The 20,694-nt window shown below is 47.5% G+C and overlaps 1 protein-coding gene across 3 annotated transcripts in view; it reads left to right on the forward strand.

Moving 5' to 3' along the window:
• Window positions 1–1,376: 1,376 nt before the first annotated feature.
• Window positions 1,377–20,694, forward strand: part of ST8SIA5 (ST8 alpha-N-acetyl-neuraminide alpha-2,8-sialyltransferase 5) — a 74,521-nt gene continuing 55,203 nt past the window's right edge. Inside the window, exons 1-2 of one of the 3 annotated variants that reach the window (XM_032245235.1) lie at window positions 1,377–1,649; window positions 1,926–2,243. In XM_032245235.1, coding sequence (XP_032101126.1) covers window positions 2,113–2,243 — 131 coding nt within the window. In that variant the 5' untranslated portion in view covers window positions 1,377–1,649; window positions 1,926–2,112. Of the gene's footprint in view, window positions 2,244–20,694 lie in introns of all 3 variants that reach the window. The other 2 variants (XM_032245236.1, XM_032245234.1) reach the window with 2 other exon arrangements.

Raw genomic sequence — 20,694 nt, forward strand, 5'->3', positions numbered from 1 at the left:
GCATGCTAAGTAGCATCCCAGCTACTTGGGAGGCTGAGGCAGGAGAATTGCTTGAACCGGGGAGGTGGAGGTTGCAGTGAGCTGAGATGGCGCCACTGCACTCCAGCCTGGGCAACAGAGCCAAGACCCTGTCTAAAAAAAAAAAAAAAAATGCCTACCTGTGACCTCTCAGGGAAATACAGAAACTCTTCATGGATAGCACAGGGGCCACTTCTGCCTTATGAATTAACACAAATCCCTAATTCTTGGTGGAAGCCTTATCATGAGATTTTACTGTGCATTCCTTGATCTTTCCAGTTCAAAGAAGGAACTACTAAATGCCAAGGTCGGGGGTGTTTGAGTCTGGGCACTTCCCCCAACAAAGTTCTTTTGCTGAGGTTTGAGTTTCGGTCAGGTTCCCAGTTGAATCCCTGGCCTGACTGTAGAAACTTCCAGGGTGTCTGCTGGAGCCCGGGAAGGGGCACCCTAGAATCTTTTTGCTGGCCTCAGTGGCGAGCGCCGCGAGCGCCGCGAGCACGCGACTCCCAGCGCTTGGAGGCTCTGCGGTGTCAAGATGCCAGGACCGTCGCCTGGCCGGGATGGGAGGTGGGGACGGTATTTGAGGCTAAGAATTTCTGAAGAGGCACGACATTCGCATTGCGTTTCAGTGATTATTCTCCCTGGCATGCATTCTGAAGCACGAATCTTTCCGAATGTAGTAACTGACTTCCTAATCGGGGGACTGTGGTCCCCGAAGGCTGCCAGCTGCCCGACCTAAGATTTACGAGTGGTTCCGAGGATGAGACAAGGTCCCAGTGTCTCGGTAACAACAAGGTCTTTGACTAACGGCCGCCGGGTTGCGGCTGGGTGGGGAAGAGGCCTGTCGTGGGGTCGGGCAGCCCCTGAATTTCTTCCCTACAGGAGTTGGGCACCAGGGCGCGGGCAGGCAGCCCCGCAGACCATCAGCATGCAGGAGCCGCGCGCGCCGTCCTTGAAGGGCTGCCCAGCTGACCTTGCTCTGCTTTCTCCGGAGAAATCGCTAGGAGAGCGCGAGGACGCGGCCACGGCGGTGACTCAGTGCCCTGCGCGCCGCACGCAAATGCTCCCTTCCATCAAGTCCAGCTCTGCAGCCTCGGCTTCCTCTTCCTGCCCTCTTTTATTTTTTATTGTTTGTTTATTTATTTATTTATTTTTTGAGACGGAGTCGCTTTGTCATCCAGGCTGGAGTGTAGTGTCGCGATCTCGGCTCACAGTAACCTCCGCCTCCCAGGTTCAAGCGATTCTCCTGCTTCAGCCTCCGGAGTAGCTGGGATTACCGGCCAATTTTTTTTTTTTTTTTAATTTGGTATTTTTAGTAGAGACTGGCTTTCACCATATTGGCCATGTTGGTCTCGAACTCCTGACCTTGTGCTCCGCCCGCCTCGGCCTCCCAGAGTTCTGGGATTACCGGCGTGAGCCACAGCGCCCGGCCTCAGCCCTCTTTTTAATTCCAAGATTCAAACCCGGCGTTTTCCGCTCCACCCCTCCCCCTCCCCACGATCCGCCTATCATTAGCCAGATTGCACGGGTGTTTTGTACCCCCTCCCCCGTCCCCATCAGCAGAACCGAAGGCCAACCTTCGCGATCCCTCGCTGCAGGCCCAGGGATCAGACGCGGAACGCCCCGCGCAGGTACAGTGCACTGAGCGCCCGCTATCCGGAGTCGGACTGGAAGGGGCGGTGCGCGGCGCGCTGGGGCGCACTGGGGACTGAGCCCCGGCCCCGCTCCCCATTGGCCGCCACCTCGGCGGGAGGGGCCGCCTCCGGCTCGTAGCACCTGGCGTCGGCCCTCCGCGGGGAAATCGGCGGCTGCCCTGCACGGGCGACCGGAGGTAAAGGAACCCGGGGGAAGGCCCCGGGCCCCGGCCGAGCTCTCTGTGACCGGCCCTGTCCTGCGTGCGGCCCCAGCGCCTGCGACGCTTGGATGTCCCCAGCTCCGGCCGCGCCAGCTGGAAACTTTGACCCGCGAAATCCCCCGCTTGCCTGACCGCACCGTGAGGCGCCAAGTCGGCCGCGCGCCCTCCGGGGCCCCGGAACCCCGCCAGTCATTGCCTGGCGGCCCCGTACCCCGCGCCCGCGGCGCCCGGTCGCCAGGATGCGCTACGCGGACCCCTCGGCCAACCGGGATTTGTTGGGGAATCGAACTTTGCTCTTCATCTTCATCTGCGCCTTCGCCTTGGTGACCTTGCTGCAACAGATCCTGTATGGCAGGAACTACATTAAGAGGTAAGAAAGTCCGTGAGAGGGCGGGATGCGCAGAACCGGCGGGCGAGCCCCCCGGGTGGCAGTGGCAGCCGCAGCTTCGGCCGCAGCTTCCAGGGGTGAGTGACCGTGGGATACGCTCCTCGTCCCAAGCACGGCCGCTTAGGGGTGGGTCTCCGCGTTTCCAAGAGCATCCTTGCTTCCAGCTGCCTGCCCAGCGCCGGCTGGAAGGCCAAGACAACTTTGTTCCACTGTGAAAAATGAAGGACAGGTTAGAATTCCAAGCAACCAAGCTGAGAATAAATCCACTCGGGGAGACCGCATGGATCAGATCGGTGTCTTCCAAACCCACAGTTCTATGGCCATTTGTTTGGACGCTGGGGTAGGAGGGCTCAAAATCGTATAGATTTTTAATTTTTATTTATTTTTTAATCTCGAGAGTCCTGAACTTTTGTAGGGACCCTTGGGAGAAAAAACATTTTCCCTTACAGGAGCTTCGGGTTGGATGTGGTGGGGGGTGGTAGTGGGCGGTGGCGATGCGACAAGGATAGTGTAGTCTTATAATCCCACAGCCACTGGATCTGTGAAACTCACAACCTGATTCCTTCTGAAACAGATGGCTTTTTTTTCTTCTCATCCTTAGCGCAAAAGGTCATAGCTGCAGCAGAAGTTAACCCCCTCGTTGGGATCTCCCCCACTCCACCCCCACCCATGGCCAAACTCCACCAAGAGAAAGAGCAGCAGGAGGTGTCACTCAGAAATTCAGTTCAGGCACAGCCTCAGTCTCTCTTGTTTGCAGAAGATACACTGAAATGCCAGCCACTTCCTTCTGCCGGCTTTGCTGGCTCCGGGGAACACTTGGGGTTTCTTTGCCTGGTTTGGGGGATTAGGAGGACTCCTGCTCTAGTCTACGCCTATATCGGAGCTTCTCCTGGCAAGAGCCCTCTTTCCTAGCTGCTGGGGTGTTTTTTTCTTTGCTGCTATCTCACCGACCCTCCCCCAGGGTGATAGGAAAAGAAAGGTCTCTCTAGCTAAGTAAGCATCGCACCTTCTTCTCTAAAGTTCCCCATAACGAAATAGCCCTCTTCTCATCTTTTGGGTTCTACATCAGGCATGGGTGCTCCCAATCTGGGCTGCCCATGAGGGTGGGAGGGTGAAGATCGCTGCTAGGTGCCGCTGCAGCACTTAGGCTATTTCCCCTCCTTGTAACTCCCCCAGAGCTGGGAAGTAATGAGGCACTTTGTTCTCAGGACCTTCCCGGGGAGTGTTCCCTGGCTGGTGGCAGCTCCTGAGAGCTGTCTGGTGCTGGTGGCTTTAAAGGCCATCTTCAGAGCCTCCTGGCTTCTTGGATCTGATTGGGCCTGCCTCTTTTGGTTACTGGTGCCCCTGAGATGATCCTGTGCAAGGACAGCTGGGTCCCCCACGGCTTGCTGCAGCCCTGCAGGCCAGTTGCCTGCTGTCATCTTGGCACTCACTCTTCAGCAGGACAGCTCTGGGTTTCTGCCCCCTGCTGGCACCTCCCCAAAGTTGCTGGGGCTGCTGGGATTCTTTCTACCTTGTCAACAGAGGGAGAGCATAAGCGGCCATGGCAAGCGCCACCCGAACTACTACCTGCCTGCTCTGGGAAGCCCTCCCTGGTCTTGGGTGGGTGGGCTAGATGCCTGGAGTGCAGCAGGCATAGAAGGTGTTTCTCTTCCTCCCTCACAGAAACCCTGACCCCCTAAATCACATAGATGCTGTCTTGCAGGCCTCACTCCAGGGACTCAATCAAGTTAGCCAATCAAGCAAGCAAAACTTGTATAGGCGGGATCCTGGAAGGGTACCTGTAAATAAGGGTCTGTAAAGAAGGAGATGATGTGGTCTTGGTGCTCGGAGGACTCGAAGTCTATTTGCGACCAAAAAAAAAAAAAAAGCCATAAATGAAATAGAAAGTGAATGTTAAACTGCCTGAGAAGACAGGCACTGGTGGGCTGGAGGAGTTAGGGAAGACTGGGCCCAGAGGAAGTTGAACTTGAGTGGGCCTTGAAGGAAGGATAAGATTTAAGGGTGGGGGTGGGGGTGGGGGTGTGCACATCCAAAAAGGGGGCAGGAGCAAAGGTGGCACAACTTCCTTCCATCTCTCCCACACCTGACCCTCCCTATGCTGTAGCACTTGGCTTCATCGTTGCCCAGTCCTGATCTTGAACTGGGCGTGGCTGCCACATCAGTGCCACCCCTAGCACCTGCTTACGCATCTTGTTTCCTCCATACATCATGATTGTAATGAACTGACCTGGTGTGATTATCATCAGTCTGTCTCCTGTCAAGAAACACTTGACCAGTGTTCTTCCAGCAGAGGTTCTGGGAGGGCCTGAATTGGAACCAACTGGAGGGCCATTGAAATGCAGACTCCTCAGCCCTGAATCAGGCTGTCTAGGGGTGGGATCTACTAACCCGCCTTTGTAACAAGCTGCCGAAGTGGTCTGCAAGTTGCAACAAGCTCCTCCTGCTGCTCTAGACCAGTGGTTCTCAATCCCCTATTCCCCACAGCAATGTTTGGAGACTTCTGTGGTGTTCACACTGGGGAGAGGAAAGTGCTGCTGCATGCAGTGGGAAGAGGCCAAAGATGTTGTAAAGATCCTACACTGCGTAGTTTGCCCCCCACACAAAGAATTTCCCAGCACCAAATGTCATAGTGCTAAGGTTGAGAAACTTTGCTCTAGACTGGAAACTCCATGAGATGGGGATTTGTCCTGTTTTGTTCCCGGCTGCACTGTGAACACCAAATACGGTGTCCAGCACATAAAAAGTTCTCAATAGATATTGGATAATGCATAAATAATTGAAAGTAAGACTATGTGTGTGTATGCAGGGATTGTAACTGGAAGAGACACAATGAAGAAATGGATACAGCTGGTGTGAGGTGGGAGGAGGGGATGAAGGAGGCAGATGCAACAGTGGGTCGCTAGGCTCAGCAAAGTGCTTTGAAGATTGAGGGGAACAATTTGCATTTGGTTCATTGGGCCACTGGGAGCCATGCCTGGTCCTTGAGTAGGGTAGTGGCAGGATAAAAGCCCCTAGGAAGGACGTTAGCTGGGGTTTCGACAGGAAGAGTTAAAGAGGGAGAGAGGCTGGGAGGTACTGTCACAGCCCGGTCAAAGTGAGAAGAACTTGGTGCAGGGAGCAGGTCTACTTTGGAGCCAGGGGATTCCTGAAGGCTGCTGTTCTTTGCTTCCATGCTGAGCTGGTGCGATGCCACCTCATGAAGAGCTCAGGGATACAGCAATGGCAGGTTCCTCCAGCGAGAGTTTAGCGACAGCCCCCAGTAAATGGAAGTGGGGCTGTGAGTCTATGTGTGCTTACTTCTTCGGACCCTGGGCTTTCCCTGTGCTCTGCAATGGGCAATGGGAGCTTTTGGGAGGGCCCCACTGAGATCAGTTAGAAGTCTGGGGGGGGGGTCCATTTACACCACTTTCCTTGGTCAGGAGGGGAGAAGGTGGGGCAGTGCCATGGTTTAGTGGACTCAGTGTCTCAATAGAGAAAGCATACACTACGTGAATGAGGAGAAAAAGACAAGAAACAAAGTTGTGAATGTTCCCTTTGATGCTCTTGGCTTCTCCATGTCTGTTTTTGATTGATTGAACAAATGCTTCATGAAGATTTACTGTAAGTGCTGAGGATACAATGGTGCACAAGGCAGGCACAGTCCAGGGTCTCCAGGGAGCCTGTGGCTATTGGGAAGACAGAAAGGCACATAACTCATACATGAGCCATGCCCAGAGGAATGGATGAGGGACTCTAAAAACAAGGAGGTGGGAGCCAGGGCAAATCACTGTGCTTCAAGGTACATGGAGGGATTTGAAGGGGTCTTCAAAAAAGGGGAGTGATCCACAGGCATAGGCAAAGGTGGAAGGAAGGGGGATGAAATCGAGTTTGAGCAAGGGTTGACAAGTACAGGCAAGAGCTGAGTGAATCCGCATGACCCAGGGGTTAGAGCTGTATCACTGGGGGCAGATGGGGCAGGCAGGCAGAAAGTGGGGACCCTATGAGAAGGGCGTGTCTGGGGGAGGGAAGGTGTAGGTAGGGTGACAGCTGTGGGTCTGGATCCTCGTGTGTTCGTGGAGCTACCCAGAACGGTGCTGCGAAAAGTCAGGCTAGCAGTGTAGATCTAGATTCACCAACCGCTGACATCAGTGTTTTCCAAACTTTCATGATTGGGAGGTACAGTAACGCATATGTTATACCCAGGATCTTGAACACAGTTATGTACACACTCAACTGAAGCATTTTGTGAAACAGTACTTGGCCTTATTATGAGAAATGCCCTCTAATGTTTTCTATTTTACTTCGTTAAAAAAATCCATCCTACTTCATTAAAAAATATAATGGAATATTGTCCTCAAAAAGAAAGGAAGTTCTGAAATGTGCTACAGCGTGGATGAACCTTGAAGATCTTGTGTTAAGTGAAATAAGCCAGGCACAAAAGGACAAATACACTATGATTCTAGTTATATGAGGGACTTAGAGTGGTCAAATTCATAAAGACAGAAAGTGGAAGGTGGTTCATGGGGGCTGGGTGTGGGATGGGGAGTCATCATTTAATGGGTTCGGAGTTTCAGTTTGGAAAGATGAGAAAGTATTGGAAATGGATGGTGGTGATGGTAGCACAGCGATGTGACTGAACTTAATGCCACTCAACTATAGACTTAAAAGTGGTTAAAATGATAAATTTTGTTATTGTGTATTTTGCCACAGTAAAAAAGAGTTTTTATCAAAAAAATCTGAGAGCAACAGACTAAATTTAACAATCCATTGAAACCCTTAGTTAGAAAAATACTGGTGTGAGCAATGGGATTGGATGAGTCACCAAGGACAGAGCAGAGTGGAAAATGATGATGGGTCGGGGTGCAAAGGAGAGCCTTGAAGGATGTCTACACCTGTAAGGGGTAGAGAGACAAGAGCTGGCTCTGGAAGTCAAGGCTGGAGAGAGTTGGAGGGGAAAGAGGAGAGGGAGGTGTTAAGGAAACCAAGGGATGAGGGCACCAGAGTGAGAGTGGCCAGCTGTGGCATGCCGGGCAGAAGGCTCTGGTGGGATGGGATTGCGGTGTCCATTGGGTTGGCAGTAAAGGCAAAGACAGTTTGGGAGAGAAGAAGAGTGGGGACAGAATCCTATTTCAGTGGGCAGAGAGTGAGTGGGGAAAGACAATGTGGAGACAGGGAGCGCAGATGACCCTTTCTAGGTGTCAATGCTGAGAAGAGAAAGCATTACAAGAAAGATTTTCCACAATAAGGGGCATGGAAATTGTCCACTCTTCTCTTAAGTCCCCCACTGCCTCCAGTCCCCTTTGTTAGTGTTATTTTCATATAAGCTCATAGCCCTAGAGTGTTATGACTTCAAATGTTTACACTTTAACAGAGGAACGGGGAAAGGGCAATGTTTATTTTAAGGTGGAAAGAAAAGATATGGTAGGTTTTAATAATCTGGTCTCAGTCCATCTTTTAAACTTAATCTCAGGAAAACCAGATAACCATGGGCGTTGAATGTCTTCCCATGTCTTTCTTTTTCTTTTTTGAGACAGGATCCAGCTCTGTCACCAAACTGGACTGCAGTGGCGCAATCTCAGCTCACTGCAACCTCCACCTCCCAGGTTCAAGAGATTCTCCTGCCTCAGCCTCCCAAGTAGCTGGGACTACAGGCATGGGCCACCGCGCCCAGCAAATTTCTGTATTTTTAGTAGAGATGGGGTTTCATCATGTTGACCGGGATGGTCTCAATCTCTTGACCTTGTAATCTGCCCGCCTTGGCCTCCCAAAGTGCTGGGATTACAGGCGTGACCCACCACGCTCGGCCATTGCTGTGGCTTTCAATGGAATTTTATAATTCTCCATAAAGAGTTCAAATGTTTTCTGTCAGATTTATGTCTTAGCTTATTTTGGCTGCTATAACAAATTTCCATAGACTGGGTAGCTTAAGCAGCCAATGTTCGTTTCTCACTGTTCAAGAAGCTGAAAGTTCAAGATCAAGGTGCTAGTATGGTTGGGTTCTGGCGAGGGCCCTCCTGCAGGTTGCAGGCTTCTTGTATCCTCATGTGGCAGAAAGAGCGGGAGCTAAGTCTCTGGCCTCTTCTTATGAGGGCACCAATCCCATTCATGACTGCTCCACTCTTTGACCTAATCATCCTCCCAAAACTCCACCTCCAAATACCATTGCATTGGGGATTAGATTTCAACATGGGAATTTTGGGGGGACACAAACAATTATTTAGTCCATAACAATTTGTTTCTAGCTACATAGTTTTTAACTATTTAAAAACTATGTAAAATTTTCACTATTGTAACAATCATCTTTTAAAAAATTATATTTTCTAAACATTTGTAGCTGGTATATAGAAATAAATTTGATTTTTTTGTATATTAATTTTATAATCAGCAACCTTGATGATGCACATCCCAATAATAGTTTATGTATAGATTATCTGGGGATTTCTATGTAGACGTTTTTCTTTCTTTCATTACTCTACCATTATACCTTAATATATAGTTCTTGTTTTACTGTAGCGGCTAGGACCTTTGACATAGTGTTCAGTAAAAGTGTCATAGTGAACATTCTTGCCTTAGTCCTCACCATGTTCTTTCTTTTTTTGACAGCTTTATTGAAATAAAATTCACCCACTTAAAGTGAACAGTTAAGTGGCTTTTAATATATTCAAACAGTGGCACATCTACCACCACAGTCAATTTTAGGACATTTTCATTCCTTTATAAAAGAAATCCTGCAGCCTTTAGCCATCACTTTCTGGACCCCATCCCTCCTAGTCCTAGAATAAAAAAACAGACTAATCTGTCTTCTGTCTCTCTAGATTTTCCTGTTTTGAGCATTTCACGCAAATTGAATAATGTGCTATGCTGTCCTGTGTGATTGACATCTTTCACTAAGCAGAATGTTTTCAAGGTTCATCCATGTCACATATCATGTATCAGTACTTCATTTATTCTTATCGCAGAATAATATTTCATTGCATGGATACACTACATTCTGTTTCTCTGTTCTTCAGCTCATGGACATTTGTGTTGTTTTCACTGTTAAGTTTTTGTGTAAACATAGGTTTTCATTTCTCTTGGGTTTATACCTGTGAGTAGAATTGTTATATGGTTATATAACTCTGTGTTTATATGGTAACTCTGTGTTTGCCATTTGAGGAATTGCCAGGGTTCTCCAAGGTGGCTGTATCATTTTGCATTTTCTCCAGCATTGTATGAGGGTCCCAATTTCTCTACATCCTTGACAACACTTTTATTATCTGTTTTTGGTTTATAGCCATCTCAGTGGTTTTGAAGTGATGTCTCACTGTGGCTTTGATTTTGCATTTCTCTGATGACTAATGATGTGGAGCATCTTTTTATGTGCTTATTAGCTATTTGTTTATCTTCTTTGGAGAAATATCTATTTAGATTCTTTGACTTTTTTTTTTTTTGAGAGGGAGTTTTGCTCAGGCTGGAGTGCAATGGTGTGATCTCGGCTCACTGCATCCTCTGCCTCCCGGTTTCAAGGGATTCTCCCACCTCAGCCTCCTGAGTAGCTGGGATTACAGGGATGCGCCACCATGACCAGCTAATTTTTGTATTTTTAGTAGAGAGGGGGTTTCACCATGTTGCTCAGTTAGGTCTCCAACTCCTGACTTCAGGTGATGGCCTTATTTAGCCTCCCAAGGTGCTGAGATTACAGGTATGAGCCACTGTCCTAGCCAAAAGTTGTATTTATTTATTTTTCTTTTTTAACTTTTTAAACATTTCTAGCTTTTTCTAAAATTATACTTTAAGTTCTGCGGTACATGTGCAGGTCTTGCAGGATTGTTACATAGGTATACACATGCCATGGTGGTTTGCTGCCTCCATCCCCAAAAGTTGTATTTAGATATTAATTTTATAAGTCTGTTTTCTCTATCTGTTGAATATGTAATTTTTCCCCCTTTAATCTTTTGATGTGGTAAATTACATTAATAGATGTTCAACTTGTAATTTTAGGGGTAAATCCAAATTTTTTGTGGTATATTATTTGTTTTATATGATGTGAGATTTTGTTAGCTATCATTTTTGTTAAGGATATTCTGTTCCTGTTCTTGAATGCTATTGGCATGTAATTTTCTCCTATTCTCAGCTCATTTGCAAGACTGTTTTTAAAATCACTCTTGCAAGCGAGAATGTTAACACTTTATTCTCTGTAATGACTTATGCAAGTTTTGAGATTCATCTATTCTTTAAAAGTTTCATAGACCTCACCTGTACAATCATCTGCACATAATGTTTTCCATATGGGAAGACTTACTAATCCATTCATTCTTACTAATAAAGACTTACTAATCAAGTTACTGATCCATTTCTTTAGAGATTGTGAGGGTATTTAAGTTTTCTATTTCTTAATCAATTTTGGTAAATTATATTTTTCTAGAAATTAAAAAAATGAAGTTTATTGGCAAAATTTATAGTATGCTGCATTTCATCTCTGTCATATCCATCATTTTGCCCCCTTTTTATTCTTGACATTGTTTATTTGTTTTTCTATTTTTTACATCGTCTCTGTAGAAAGATCAGATTTTGGCCTTGCTGATTTTCTCTTGGATATTTGCTTTCTATTTTATTAATTTTTATGCTTCAGTTTCATTCTGTCATTTTTCTAACTTCCTAAGTTGGGTGCTTATCTCTTCAATATTCAGTCTTTCTATTCTCTAATGTAAACTTTTGAAGTTATAAAATTTCCTCTGAATACTCCTTTAATTAAATCCCTTCAATTTTGAGATGATGATGATAACAAGAACTCAGAATGGCATTGCATTCGCTATGTGCCAGATACTAGTCCAAGTGCTTTATATATTACCATACTGAATTCATATAACACAAGTAATAGATGCTATTATCATGCTCATTTTATAGATGAGGAAACCGAACCACAGTGAGGTTATTTAATTTGTTAAAGGTCATACAGCTAGTAAATACCAGAGGTATTTTAATTATCTTTAATTCCAATTATTTTCTAATTTCTATCATAGTTTATTCACCCATGAATTTAGAAATACTTTAAAATATCCAGATACCTTAATTTTTTCCTTATCTTTTTGATTTTTTAAATTCAAAGGCATTGTGGTGAGAGAACATGATATTTATGATGATGTTGATTCCTTTTTTAAAAAATGTGCATGTCTTTCATTCTACATCTATTGTAATTAGCACATACTTATAGTTTTTAATGACGAATCTGATGATCTCTGTCTTCTACCTAGAAAGTTTAGTATATTTACATTTATTGTATTTTGTGCTTTTTACATACCCTGCATTTTGTCCTTTCTTTTCTTTTGCATTATTTGTGTTTTCTTGGCTTTAGGAGGGGGTTTCTAGTGTGACCCTCTGCTTTGGGAGGGCCTTTTGGCTATTACAAAGGAAGCATGAATCTGGAATTGTCTGATGAATGCATCTACTTCTTTTCTTGCCAGACTATTCATCCATTTAATAAGGCATTTAAAAGACATTTGAATTGTTATTTTAGTGTTTTGTAGTGGGAGGCTCTTGCAGACTGGGTTCCCTGGAAAGCAGATTCAGAGCCAGAGATTAGAGTGCAGGATGTTTATTGAGAAGGGCTCTTAGGATCAATATCTGAGAAAGAAAGAAGAAAATACGACTGATCACAGGGAGAAACTGAGACACACTACAGTTCCAGAGAAACCCTCAGTGGACCCCATAGGCAGCCCTGGAGATGGGATGGCCCTTCAGACTTGCCCAGAGTTGGGGTGAGGGGCCTGACTTTTATACCTGGGAGAGGTAGATGCCCTGGAAGGGGACGTAACCTTGAGTATGCGCACCTGCAGCAGTTCTCAGAGGACTGAGCTGTGGGCTGTTGGCTCGTGGCACCCCCAACAGGTGGGCGAAGACCTTCATTCGCGAAGGGGATGTGGGGGTATGTCACAGCACCTGTCCCATAGGGCTTCTCAGTAGGCCATTTTGTTAGAAATGGAAGTCTTTGAATGTTTCTGTTCCCCAAGCAAAAATCTCACCCCTAATTGTCAGTCTGTGCATAGGCCTACTCTGGAAGTTGAATGTTTTTCCCCTGTCAGCCGAGGATTTTTTTTTCTTTTCTTTCTTTTTTTTTTTTTGAGATGGAATCTCACTCTGTTACCTAGGTTGGAGTGCAGTGGTGCCATCTCAGCTCACTGCAACCTCCGCCTCCCGGGTTCCAGCGATTCTCCTGCCTCAGCTTCCTGAGTAGCTGGGATTACAGGCGCGTGTCACACCAGGCTAATTTTTGTATTTTTAGTAGAGGCGGTTTTGCTATGTTGGCCAGGCTGGTCTTGAACTCCTGACCTCAGGTGATCCACTCGACTCCACCTCCCAAAGTGCTAGGATTACAGGCGTGAGCCACCGCACCTGGCCAGCCAACGGTCTTTTACACATGTCACATCTGTCCTAACTCTGGGCCTTCACCCACGCTGCCTCACCACCTGCTGTCCCCTCCCAGGTGTCTTTCAGTCCAAATCCTGCTTCTCTTTCTGTTCTCAGCCCACGGTGCTCTTTCCCTCCTCTGAATTCACAGCACTGTGGTGTCTCTACTTAGCACATCCTGCTCAGCACTGTCCCATTGCTTTTCTACGTGATTATGCAGTGGACAGGGGCTGAGGCCAGGAGTTTTGTCCTGCCTCAAGTACAGAGGACCCTCCTATGCCTTGTCTTCCCTGCAGCCTTTCTCTCTCCTGCGTGCCTGTGGCTGGTGCAGGCCTGAGACTTGAGGATGCGAAACTGGGTCAAGGAAAAGTACAGCCTGATTTTGTGCTGCCTACACGTGTATATTCGAAGGTCCTCATCACTCAGCCAGCTGTCCTCCCACCCAGGGGACAAAGCCTTCTGTGACTGTCCCGAGAAACAGGCACAGCCCCAGGATATTGGGTCCATAGGGACTGAGGATCTATTGAGAGTGTGGTTCTTGACGGGGAGGGTGCCCTAGAAAGGAGAGGGGATGCTGCACTGACTGCAGCCTGGGTGTGCGGTGGGTTAGCAGAGTGACTTTATAGTTTCTCTGGTCAGAGCAAGTTTCACTTGAGCACCTGCTGCAAAACGAGATGAGGTGAGGCCAGCAAGGGATCCAGGGAACAAAATTTAAGGCGGTCCCTACTCTCAGGTGTCAACATCATACTTACATGAGCCTGAGAATGAGGACCTCTTTAAATGTCGTGTTCTGGGTGTCTTGCTGGCCTTCCTCTAATCCTGGCTCTGACCTGCCTTATGCCCAGCCCTGCACTGGTGTTGGATGTGAGTTTCCTGCACTTTCCTCAGATATCCCTCAGGAGCACAGTGACACCCTCTCACTCCCGGATTCCATCTCTTCTTCCTGGCCTCCCTTTTTTTTTTTGACATTTCTATTTTCCAGGGATTTACCTCTTAGAGGATTTAATTTCTCCTCTTTGATGTATTCAGGTCATTCACTTCATATCTCATAATTCTCTAATTTAGCTCTTAACCCTACCTATTATTCTAGGGACACCCCTCCTCCCCACAGATGAAGGATTCATCAGGTAATAATATATTAACTATTAACCAGGAGTGGTGTCTCATGCCTGTAATCCTAGCTCTTTGGGAGGTCGAGGTGGGCATATTATCTGAGGTCAGGAGTTTGAGACCAGCCTGGCCAACATGGCGAAATCCCATCTCTACTAAAAATAGTCAGGTGTGGTGGTGCATGCCTGTAATCCCAGCTATTCAGGAGGCTGAGGCAGGAGAATTGCTTGAACCTGGGAGGTGGAGGTTGCAGTGAGCCAAGACTGTGCCATTGCACTCCAGCCTGGGCAAGAGTGAGACCCTGTCTCAAAAAAATTAATTATTAACATTCACTAAGGGATCATAAGGCAGTTTCTAACCTAAGAAGCTAATCCTAAATGTGGATTATTTCATTTAATTCTCTCCATAGTCCTATTAAATAGTCTTCCTCATTTCGTATTCATGCAGAGAGGGGCAGTGACGTGTAAAGTCGCACAGCATGTAAGACCCTTGTAAGAGATGCTTTATTCATCTCTGAATTCTCAGGACCAAGCACAGCACCTGACACTAATTGTTGAATGGATGGATTCATACAAAGGGAATCCTGAAACTTTATCCTAATCATCAAGAAACATTCATTAAGTGTCCCTCGGCTTTGCACTGGGGGAGAGGGGATGCTACTAAAGAATTATTTGGTATGATTCATGTCCTTAAGAAACTTACAGAACACTTAAAGAGACAAACATGAAAAATTATGTAAGACAGTGTATAAATAAACTTGCAGTTTTGTGGCATAGACTATAAATCTTGTAAGTTTCAGAGGAGACAGTAATGGGAGTGGTGGGAGTAGCCTGGTGGGACCTGACAGAGGCTTTGAAGAATTGGTGGGTCTCAGAGACTGGATTTGGGAGAAATCTGGAGGACAGGCTGAGGTGTTGAGGCAGGAGGAGCAGGTGATGGAAGCTATCAAAAAGTTTATAGTTTCTTTTTAGACACCAGTGCTCTGTGAAGCTGACTGACAGCCTGTCTGGTCTCCGTTTAGCCTCATGCAGTGTGAGTGGGTGGGCAAAGTGGCTTCCCCTCTTCCAGCTCTGGTATGTGGGGTACAAGGGACTGGTACTTCAGGAGAACAGCTCAGGCTGGGGACTGCTGGCTCCTTCTAGGGGACCCCCAGGTCCTGCAGAGCCCCTGGACTGGGTGGGTGGAGGGAACGGAAATAAGGCAGGTAAGCCAGGATATGTGTGTGGGATGCCACACTGTGGGGTTCTGGGAGTTTAATACCACACTTGGGGGGGGGCCCTGGGAGAATAAAATACATAAACGCTCACTCCAGCTTGAGATTCCATCTGATTTTGTGCTGCATTTGCCGAGTCTCTGGGCAAAGGAAGACCAAGCCTCCCTTCCCTCTCTCCTGCAGTCTGCCAACTCCCCATTCTTTGTCGGCAGATCAAAGGATCTATAATTCCTAAGACCATCATTGCCATTTCCTAAAATAAACCACACCCTACAACTCCTGAAAGAGGGCTTAAGAATTCCCAAATGCTTTCTCTTTCTTCTGTGTTAGGCTGGGTTGCTGTCCTCCTTCTAATCCAAGTTCATTTTGGGGGGTTCTCTTTCCACCCAGCAGTGCCTGCAGAGCCAATGTCCCCACACCTGTGCCCCCCATGCCCACCCAGTGCCCTTCTGCTGGTACGGTGCTATTCTGCAGGTCCAGTCTCAGGCCCCTCTTAGTTCAGGCTGGTTAATTGGTACATTCATCATTCATTCTTTCATTCATTCATGCAGCAAGCATCCATTGAGTGCCCTTTATGTACTAGCCCTGCACTGTCCACTGGTCACTAGCCCCATTGGACTACTGAGCACTGAAGTGTGGTGTCGGGATTGAGACATGCTGTCTGTACATACACAATACACATTGGATTTCAAAGACATAATACAAAAGAGGGATGTGACATATCTCCTTAATTTTTTATATTGTTTGCATGTTGAAATGATAATATTTGAATATATTAGGTTAAATTAAATATATTATTGAAATTAATTTTGCCCTTTTTGTTTTGAGACAGAGTTTTACTCTTGTTGTATAGGCTGGAGTACCGTGGCGCAATCTTGGCTCACTGCAACTTCCGCCTCCTGGGTTCGAGCAATTCTCCTGCGTCAGCCTCCCAAGTAGCTGGGATTACAGGCATGTGCCACCACACCCTATATATATATGTGTGTCTGTGTGTGTGCATATGTATATATATATAGCATTTTTAATAGAGACAGGGTTTCACTATATTGGCCAGGCTGGTCTCAAACTCCTGACCTTGTGATCCACCCACCTTCGCTTCCCAAAGTGCTGGGATTACAGGAGTGAGCCACTACTCCCAGCTTCTTTTTACTTTCAGAAAATCTTTTTGAGAATTGTAGATTCATACACAGCTATAACAAATAACACAGAGAGAACCTGTATTCACTTCCCCTAGTTTCCTCCAAAGATAACATCTTTCAAAACAATACAGTGCAATATCATGACCAGACATGGCGGCTCATGTCTGTAATCCTAGCACTTTGGGAGGCCAAGGTGGGAGGATTGCTTGACTCCAGGAGTTTGAGACTAGCCTGGGCAACAGAGTGATACCCTGTCTCTACAAAAATAAAAATAAAAAATTATCCAAGTGTGGTGGTACATGCCTGTAGTCCTGGCTAATCAGGAGGCTTAGGTGGGAGGATTGGTTGGACCCAGGAAGTTGAGGCTGCAGTCAGCTGTGACAGCACTGCAACACTCCAGCTTGGGCAACAGAGCAAGATCATGTCTCAAAAAAAAAAAAAAAAAAAAAAAAAAAAAAACCCCAAAACGACCCAAACAATATAGTACAGTATCACAACCAGGAAATTCACATTGATACAATCCATCAATTCTCATTTCACCAATTTTATATGCACTCATTTGTAAGTCTGTATTTAGTTCTAAGCAATTTTATTACATGAGTTTTTACTTTTTTATAATGTGGCTACCAGAAAATTTAAAATAATATATGTGACTCCTGGTATGTTTCTATTGGTGCAGCTATAGACATTGGTTATTGTATTAGTCAGGGTTTTCTAGAGGGACAGAACTAATAGGACAGATGTATATATAAAGGGCAGTTTATTAAGGAGTACTGACTCACATGATCACAAGGTGAAGTCCCACAATAGGCCTTCTGTAAGCCGAGGAGCAAGGAAGCCAGTCCAAGTTCCAAAACCTCAAAAATAAGGAAGCCAGCAGTGCAGTCTTCAGTCTGTGGCCGAAGGCCCGAGATCCCCTGGCAAACCACTTGTTAAGTCCAAGAGTCCCAAAGCCAAAGAACTTGGTGTCTGATGTTCCAGGTCTGGAAGCATCCAGCACAGAGAAAGATGAAGGCTGGGAGACTCAGTACCTCTGCTTTATTCTAGCCGTGCTGGCAGTTGATTAGATGATGTCCACCCACATTGAGGGTGGGTCTGCCTCTTCCAGTCCACTGACTGAAATGTTAATCTTCTTTGGCAACACCCTCACAGACACACCCAGGAACAATATTTTGCATCCTTTAATCTAATCAAGTTGACGCTTAAAATTAACCATCACAGTTACCAAGATGGATGAAACAGGGTGCTCTCTTGGGGTAGGGCAGGGAGGGCTCAAACACACATGAAGAGTTTACAACTATCTTACATGCTAAATGCCAAGTGGATGGTGCAAACTCTTGTTCAAGGCTGGTAGAATCAGAGGGCAGAGAGACCCCTCTGGCCAAGGGCTGTGTAGGAGCCCATGCTCACCTTAGAAGGAAGGATGGGGGCTCCGGTCCTGCCCACCTAGTTCCCTCGTTCTCAACCCTACCTCCACCATTTTCCCTCCTCTCCTCTGCAGAGGCTCAAAGGGTGCCCCAATGTTCCATGGAGTCAATTTGGGAACCACTGGACAAGATTTAGGCTTTGAATAGAGCCTGGAAAAGGAAGAGTGAGATTTCTGCCCAAAGGATTAGAGAGGCAACCCCAGGTGTACTGCCAGGGTTGCTGTAACAAGGACCACAAACTGGAAGGCTTAAACCACAGAGTTACTGTCCCACGGTTCTGGAGGCTGGAAGGCTGAGATCAAGATAGTAGCATTGATTCCTTCTGAGGCTATGAGGAAGAATCTATTCCGTGCCTCTTCCCTGCTTCTGGTGGTTTGCCTGTAATCTTTGGTGATCCTCGGCTTGTAGATCTCTGGCTTCATCTTCACCTAGTGATCTTCTTTGTGCATGCCTCTATGTCCAAATTTCCCCCTTTTAAAAGGATACCAGTTACATTGGATTAGGAGCCAATCCTACTCCAGTATGACCTCATCTTGCTTAACTAACCACATCTGCAAGGACCCTATTTCCAGCTAAGGTCAAAATCACAGGTGCTGGGGGGTGGGTGGGTAGAACTTCAACATAGGAATTCTGGGGAGACACAATTCAACCCATAACAAAGGAACTTGTAGAATTAAACAGCCGGGTGCAGGAATGAAATGGTTAGGTTCAGCTGGACTGGGTTCCACAGGTTTGGGGGAGCGTATGGGCACTAACTTCAGAGGTGTGCACACACAGATGCACACATGCATGCATGAACACGTGTGCACACAGATAGGGAATTCAGGCATGTAATAAGATGGATAAAACAGTATTTGTGGGAGCTCTTGACAGAGTGATTAGGATGAATGTTTGGTTGAGCGTCTGAGGGGACTGTCACCCATCATATCCTCATCCCTCAGCAGGAGAAGGGAGGGGTCTGCAGTGTGCTCATTGTGGTGCACTGTTGCAGGGCCTGAAGGCAGAGGAGAGCTGCAAGCCTGATGCTCACCCCTTCCCCCCACCTGTTTACCTCTTCTAGGAGCCTCTACTTTGAATGAAATGTCTGACGAAGAGCAGTTGGAAGGGGCATGACATTGTTGGATGCCTGCTTGCCTCCAGTCTCCCACTTGTGTGGGCCTCTTCCTGAGGTGGGCAGTGGAGACAAGCATGGAGGGGTGGGTGGGCAGTAGAGGTCTAGGACACTAGGCTGGGGAGCAGAAACGCACTGAGGTTGGCCTTGGGGGCCTACGCTCGGGCCATTGCAGCATGAAGGCTGGAGGCAGTCCTGGGGCTCTACCTGGAGCTTGCTCTGTTTCTCTCTCTGGACCTCTCCCATGGCTGGGTGCCCCAGTGTGTACTCCCCCTTCCCCCTGCCTTGGCACTGTAAGAGCCTTGATGGCTTTGGAATCCAGGATGGTTGCTTGCTCATCAGGACCCAGGACGCAGGGCCAGGGGTTCCAAGGAGGCCCTCCTGCTTCCACCCACAGAGCCCTATCAGCCCTAGTGCCTGTCGTAGCTTCACCGCTCTCCTCCTTTCCCTAGGGTGCAGAGCAGGGGTTGCGGAAGGTGGGGGACAGGCTAGGGGTGGGGGTTCTCCTGGTTCCTCTCCTTCCTCCGGACACTCCTGCCCTGCAGCATCATTTCTTTTACCTCCAATGAAAGGCCCCCAACATGGAACCTGGTGAATGAAACCCCTTCCCTTTTCCGATGAGGAGAATGTTACCCTCTGGAGTTTCACAGGAAAGTAATGTGAGTTGCAGAGTGAGTCAGGAGCATGGACAGGCAAGGGAGCACAGAGCCTGGTCATTGCGCCCGTTCATCCCTCTGAGAACACTGTGCAGCCAGCAGCACCTCCACTTGGATCTGGGTGGGAAGGTCCTGGCACCTTCTCTGAGAGGTCCATCTCGTTACTTGGACCTGGGGATGGTAGAGGGCTATAGGGGGTGGGTACAGGAAGGACAGACTGAGCCCCCTAAGGATAGGAGGAGGCCCACATTCTGGGCCCAACCTGCAGAGACTCTTGGGTGAGTTCTTGGATCCTCCAGAGATGAAATTAGGCCCACCTTCCTCCCACATGGCTTTGAGGGACCCTAGAAAGGCAGTGTTCCTTTCTTCCATGAACTGATGCCCCATCACTGGCCACCCTGCCCCTGGTTCACTTAGCCCCAGTGAAAGCTTACCCTCCTCCTGCCTCTGCCTTTGCAGGGGACAGTCCTCACCTAGTGTATCCTTCCCCAGGCAGCCACCTGGCCCATCACCACCCACTTCCTGTCCTGTTTACCCATCCCCTTCTCAGAGAGGCCTCCCTGATCACCCTGTGTGGAGTAACTTTCCTCTCCCACCGCAAGCCCCTTATCCCCCTTTCTTCCCTTTATTTTTTCCACAACACCTTTTACCCTCTAGCATATGAGACATTTTGTCACCTGTTAGTTTATTGTCATCATATCTGTCTCCCTTTGGTAGAAATTGCTGGGGCAGGGCTTTGGTGGCTTGCTCACTGTTGAGCCTTGGTATGTGGCCTGGGATGGCTGTTGGACCAATACAGAATCATATAATGAAATAAATATTATGCATATATAACAAGATAAAAATAGAATGAATGTAAAAAGGAAAGATACCCTCAATGCTGTGAGGTCCAATGCAAGTGATTTGCTGATTAACAATAGAAAAGCAATTATACATTGTATTTCACAAGCTTAGCTTGGTGTGAAAGAAATAGCTCATTTTTAAACTTTCTTTTAATTAAAAACATGACAAAACCCTGTCCACCAGTTTGTGGGAAACCGAATCCACCAGTGTTGAGGCGGCTTCAGGGTCTTCCCCCTCCCAGGGTTGTGTGAAGACCCCGGAGGTCGTGTGCAGAACAGAACAGTGCCATGTGCTCCCTGGGCTGTGCTGGCCCTGCTGATCTGCTTGCTGCTCTCTGGAGGCTTCTGGAGCCCTAGGTCCAGCCTCCTGAGCTGCCCCTTTCTGAGGTCCTGCTGTCCCTTGTGAGGGATGGTGAGACGTTGATCACCACCTGTAGGGGTCTGTCCTGCAAACCCTGACTCCACAACGGATGAACAAAATACACTCACACACCGAGTCTAGTGAATGAGTGGGCTAGGGAGGTCGTCAGCTGCTCTCAGAGGGTGATTGCAGCCACCCGACCCCAT

Source organism: Sapajus apella, unplaced genomic scaffold (assembly GCF_009761245.1).
Source record: "Sapajus apella isolate SASKATOON/1434 unplaced genomic scaffold, GSC_monkey_1.0 scaffold57, whole genome shotgun sequence".
NCBI classification, from domain to species: Eukaryota; Metazoa; Chordata; class Mammalia; order Primates; family Cebidae; genus Sapajus; species Sapajus apella.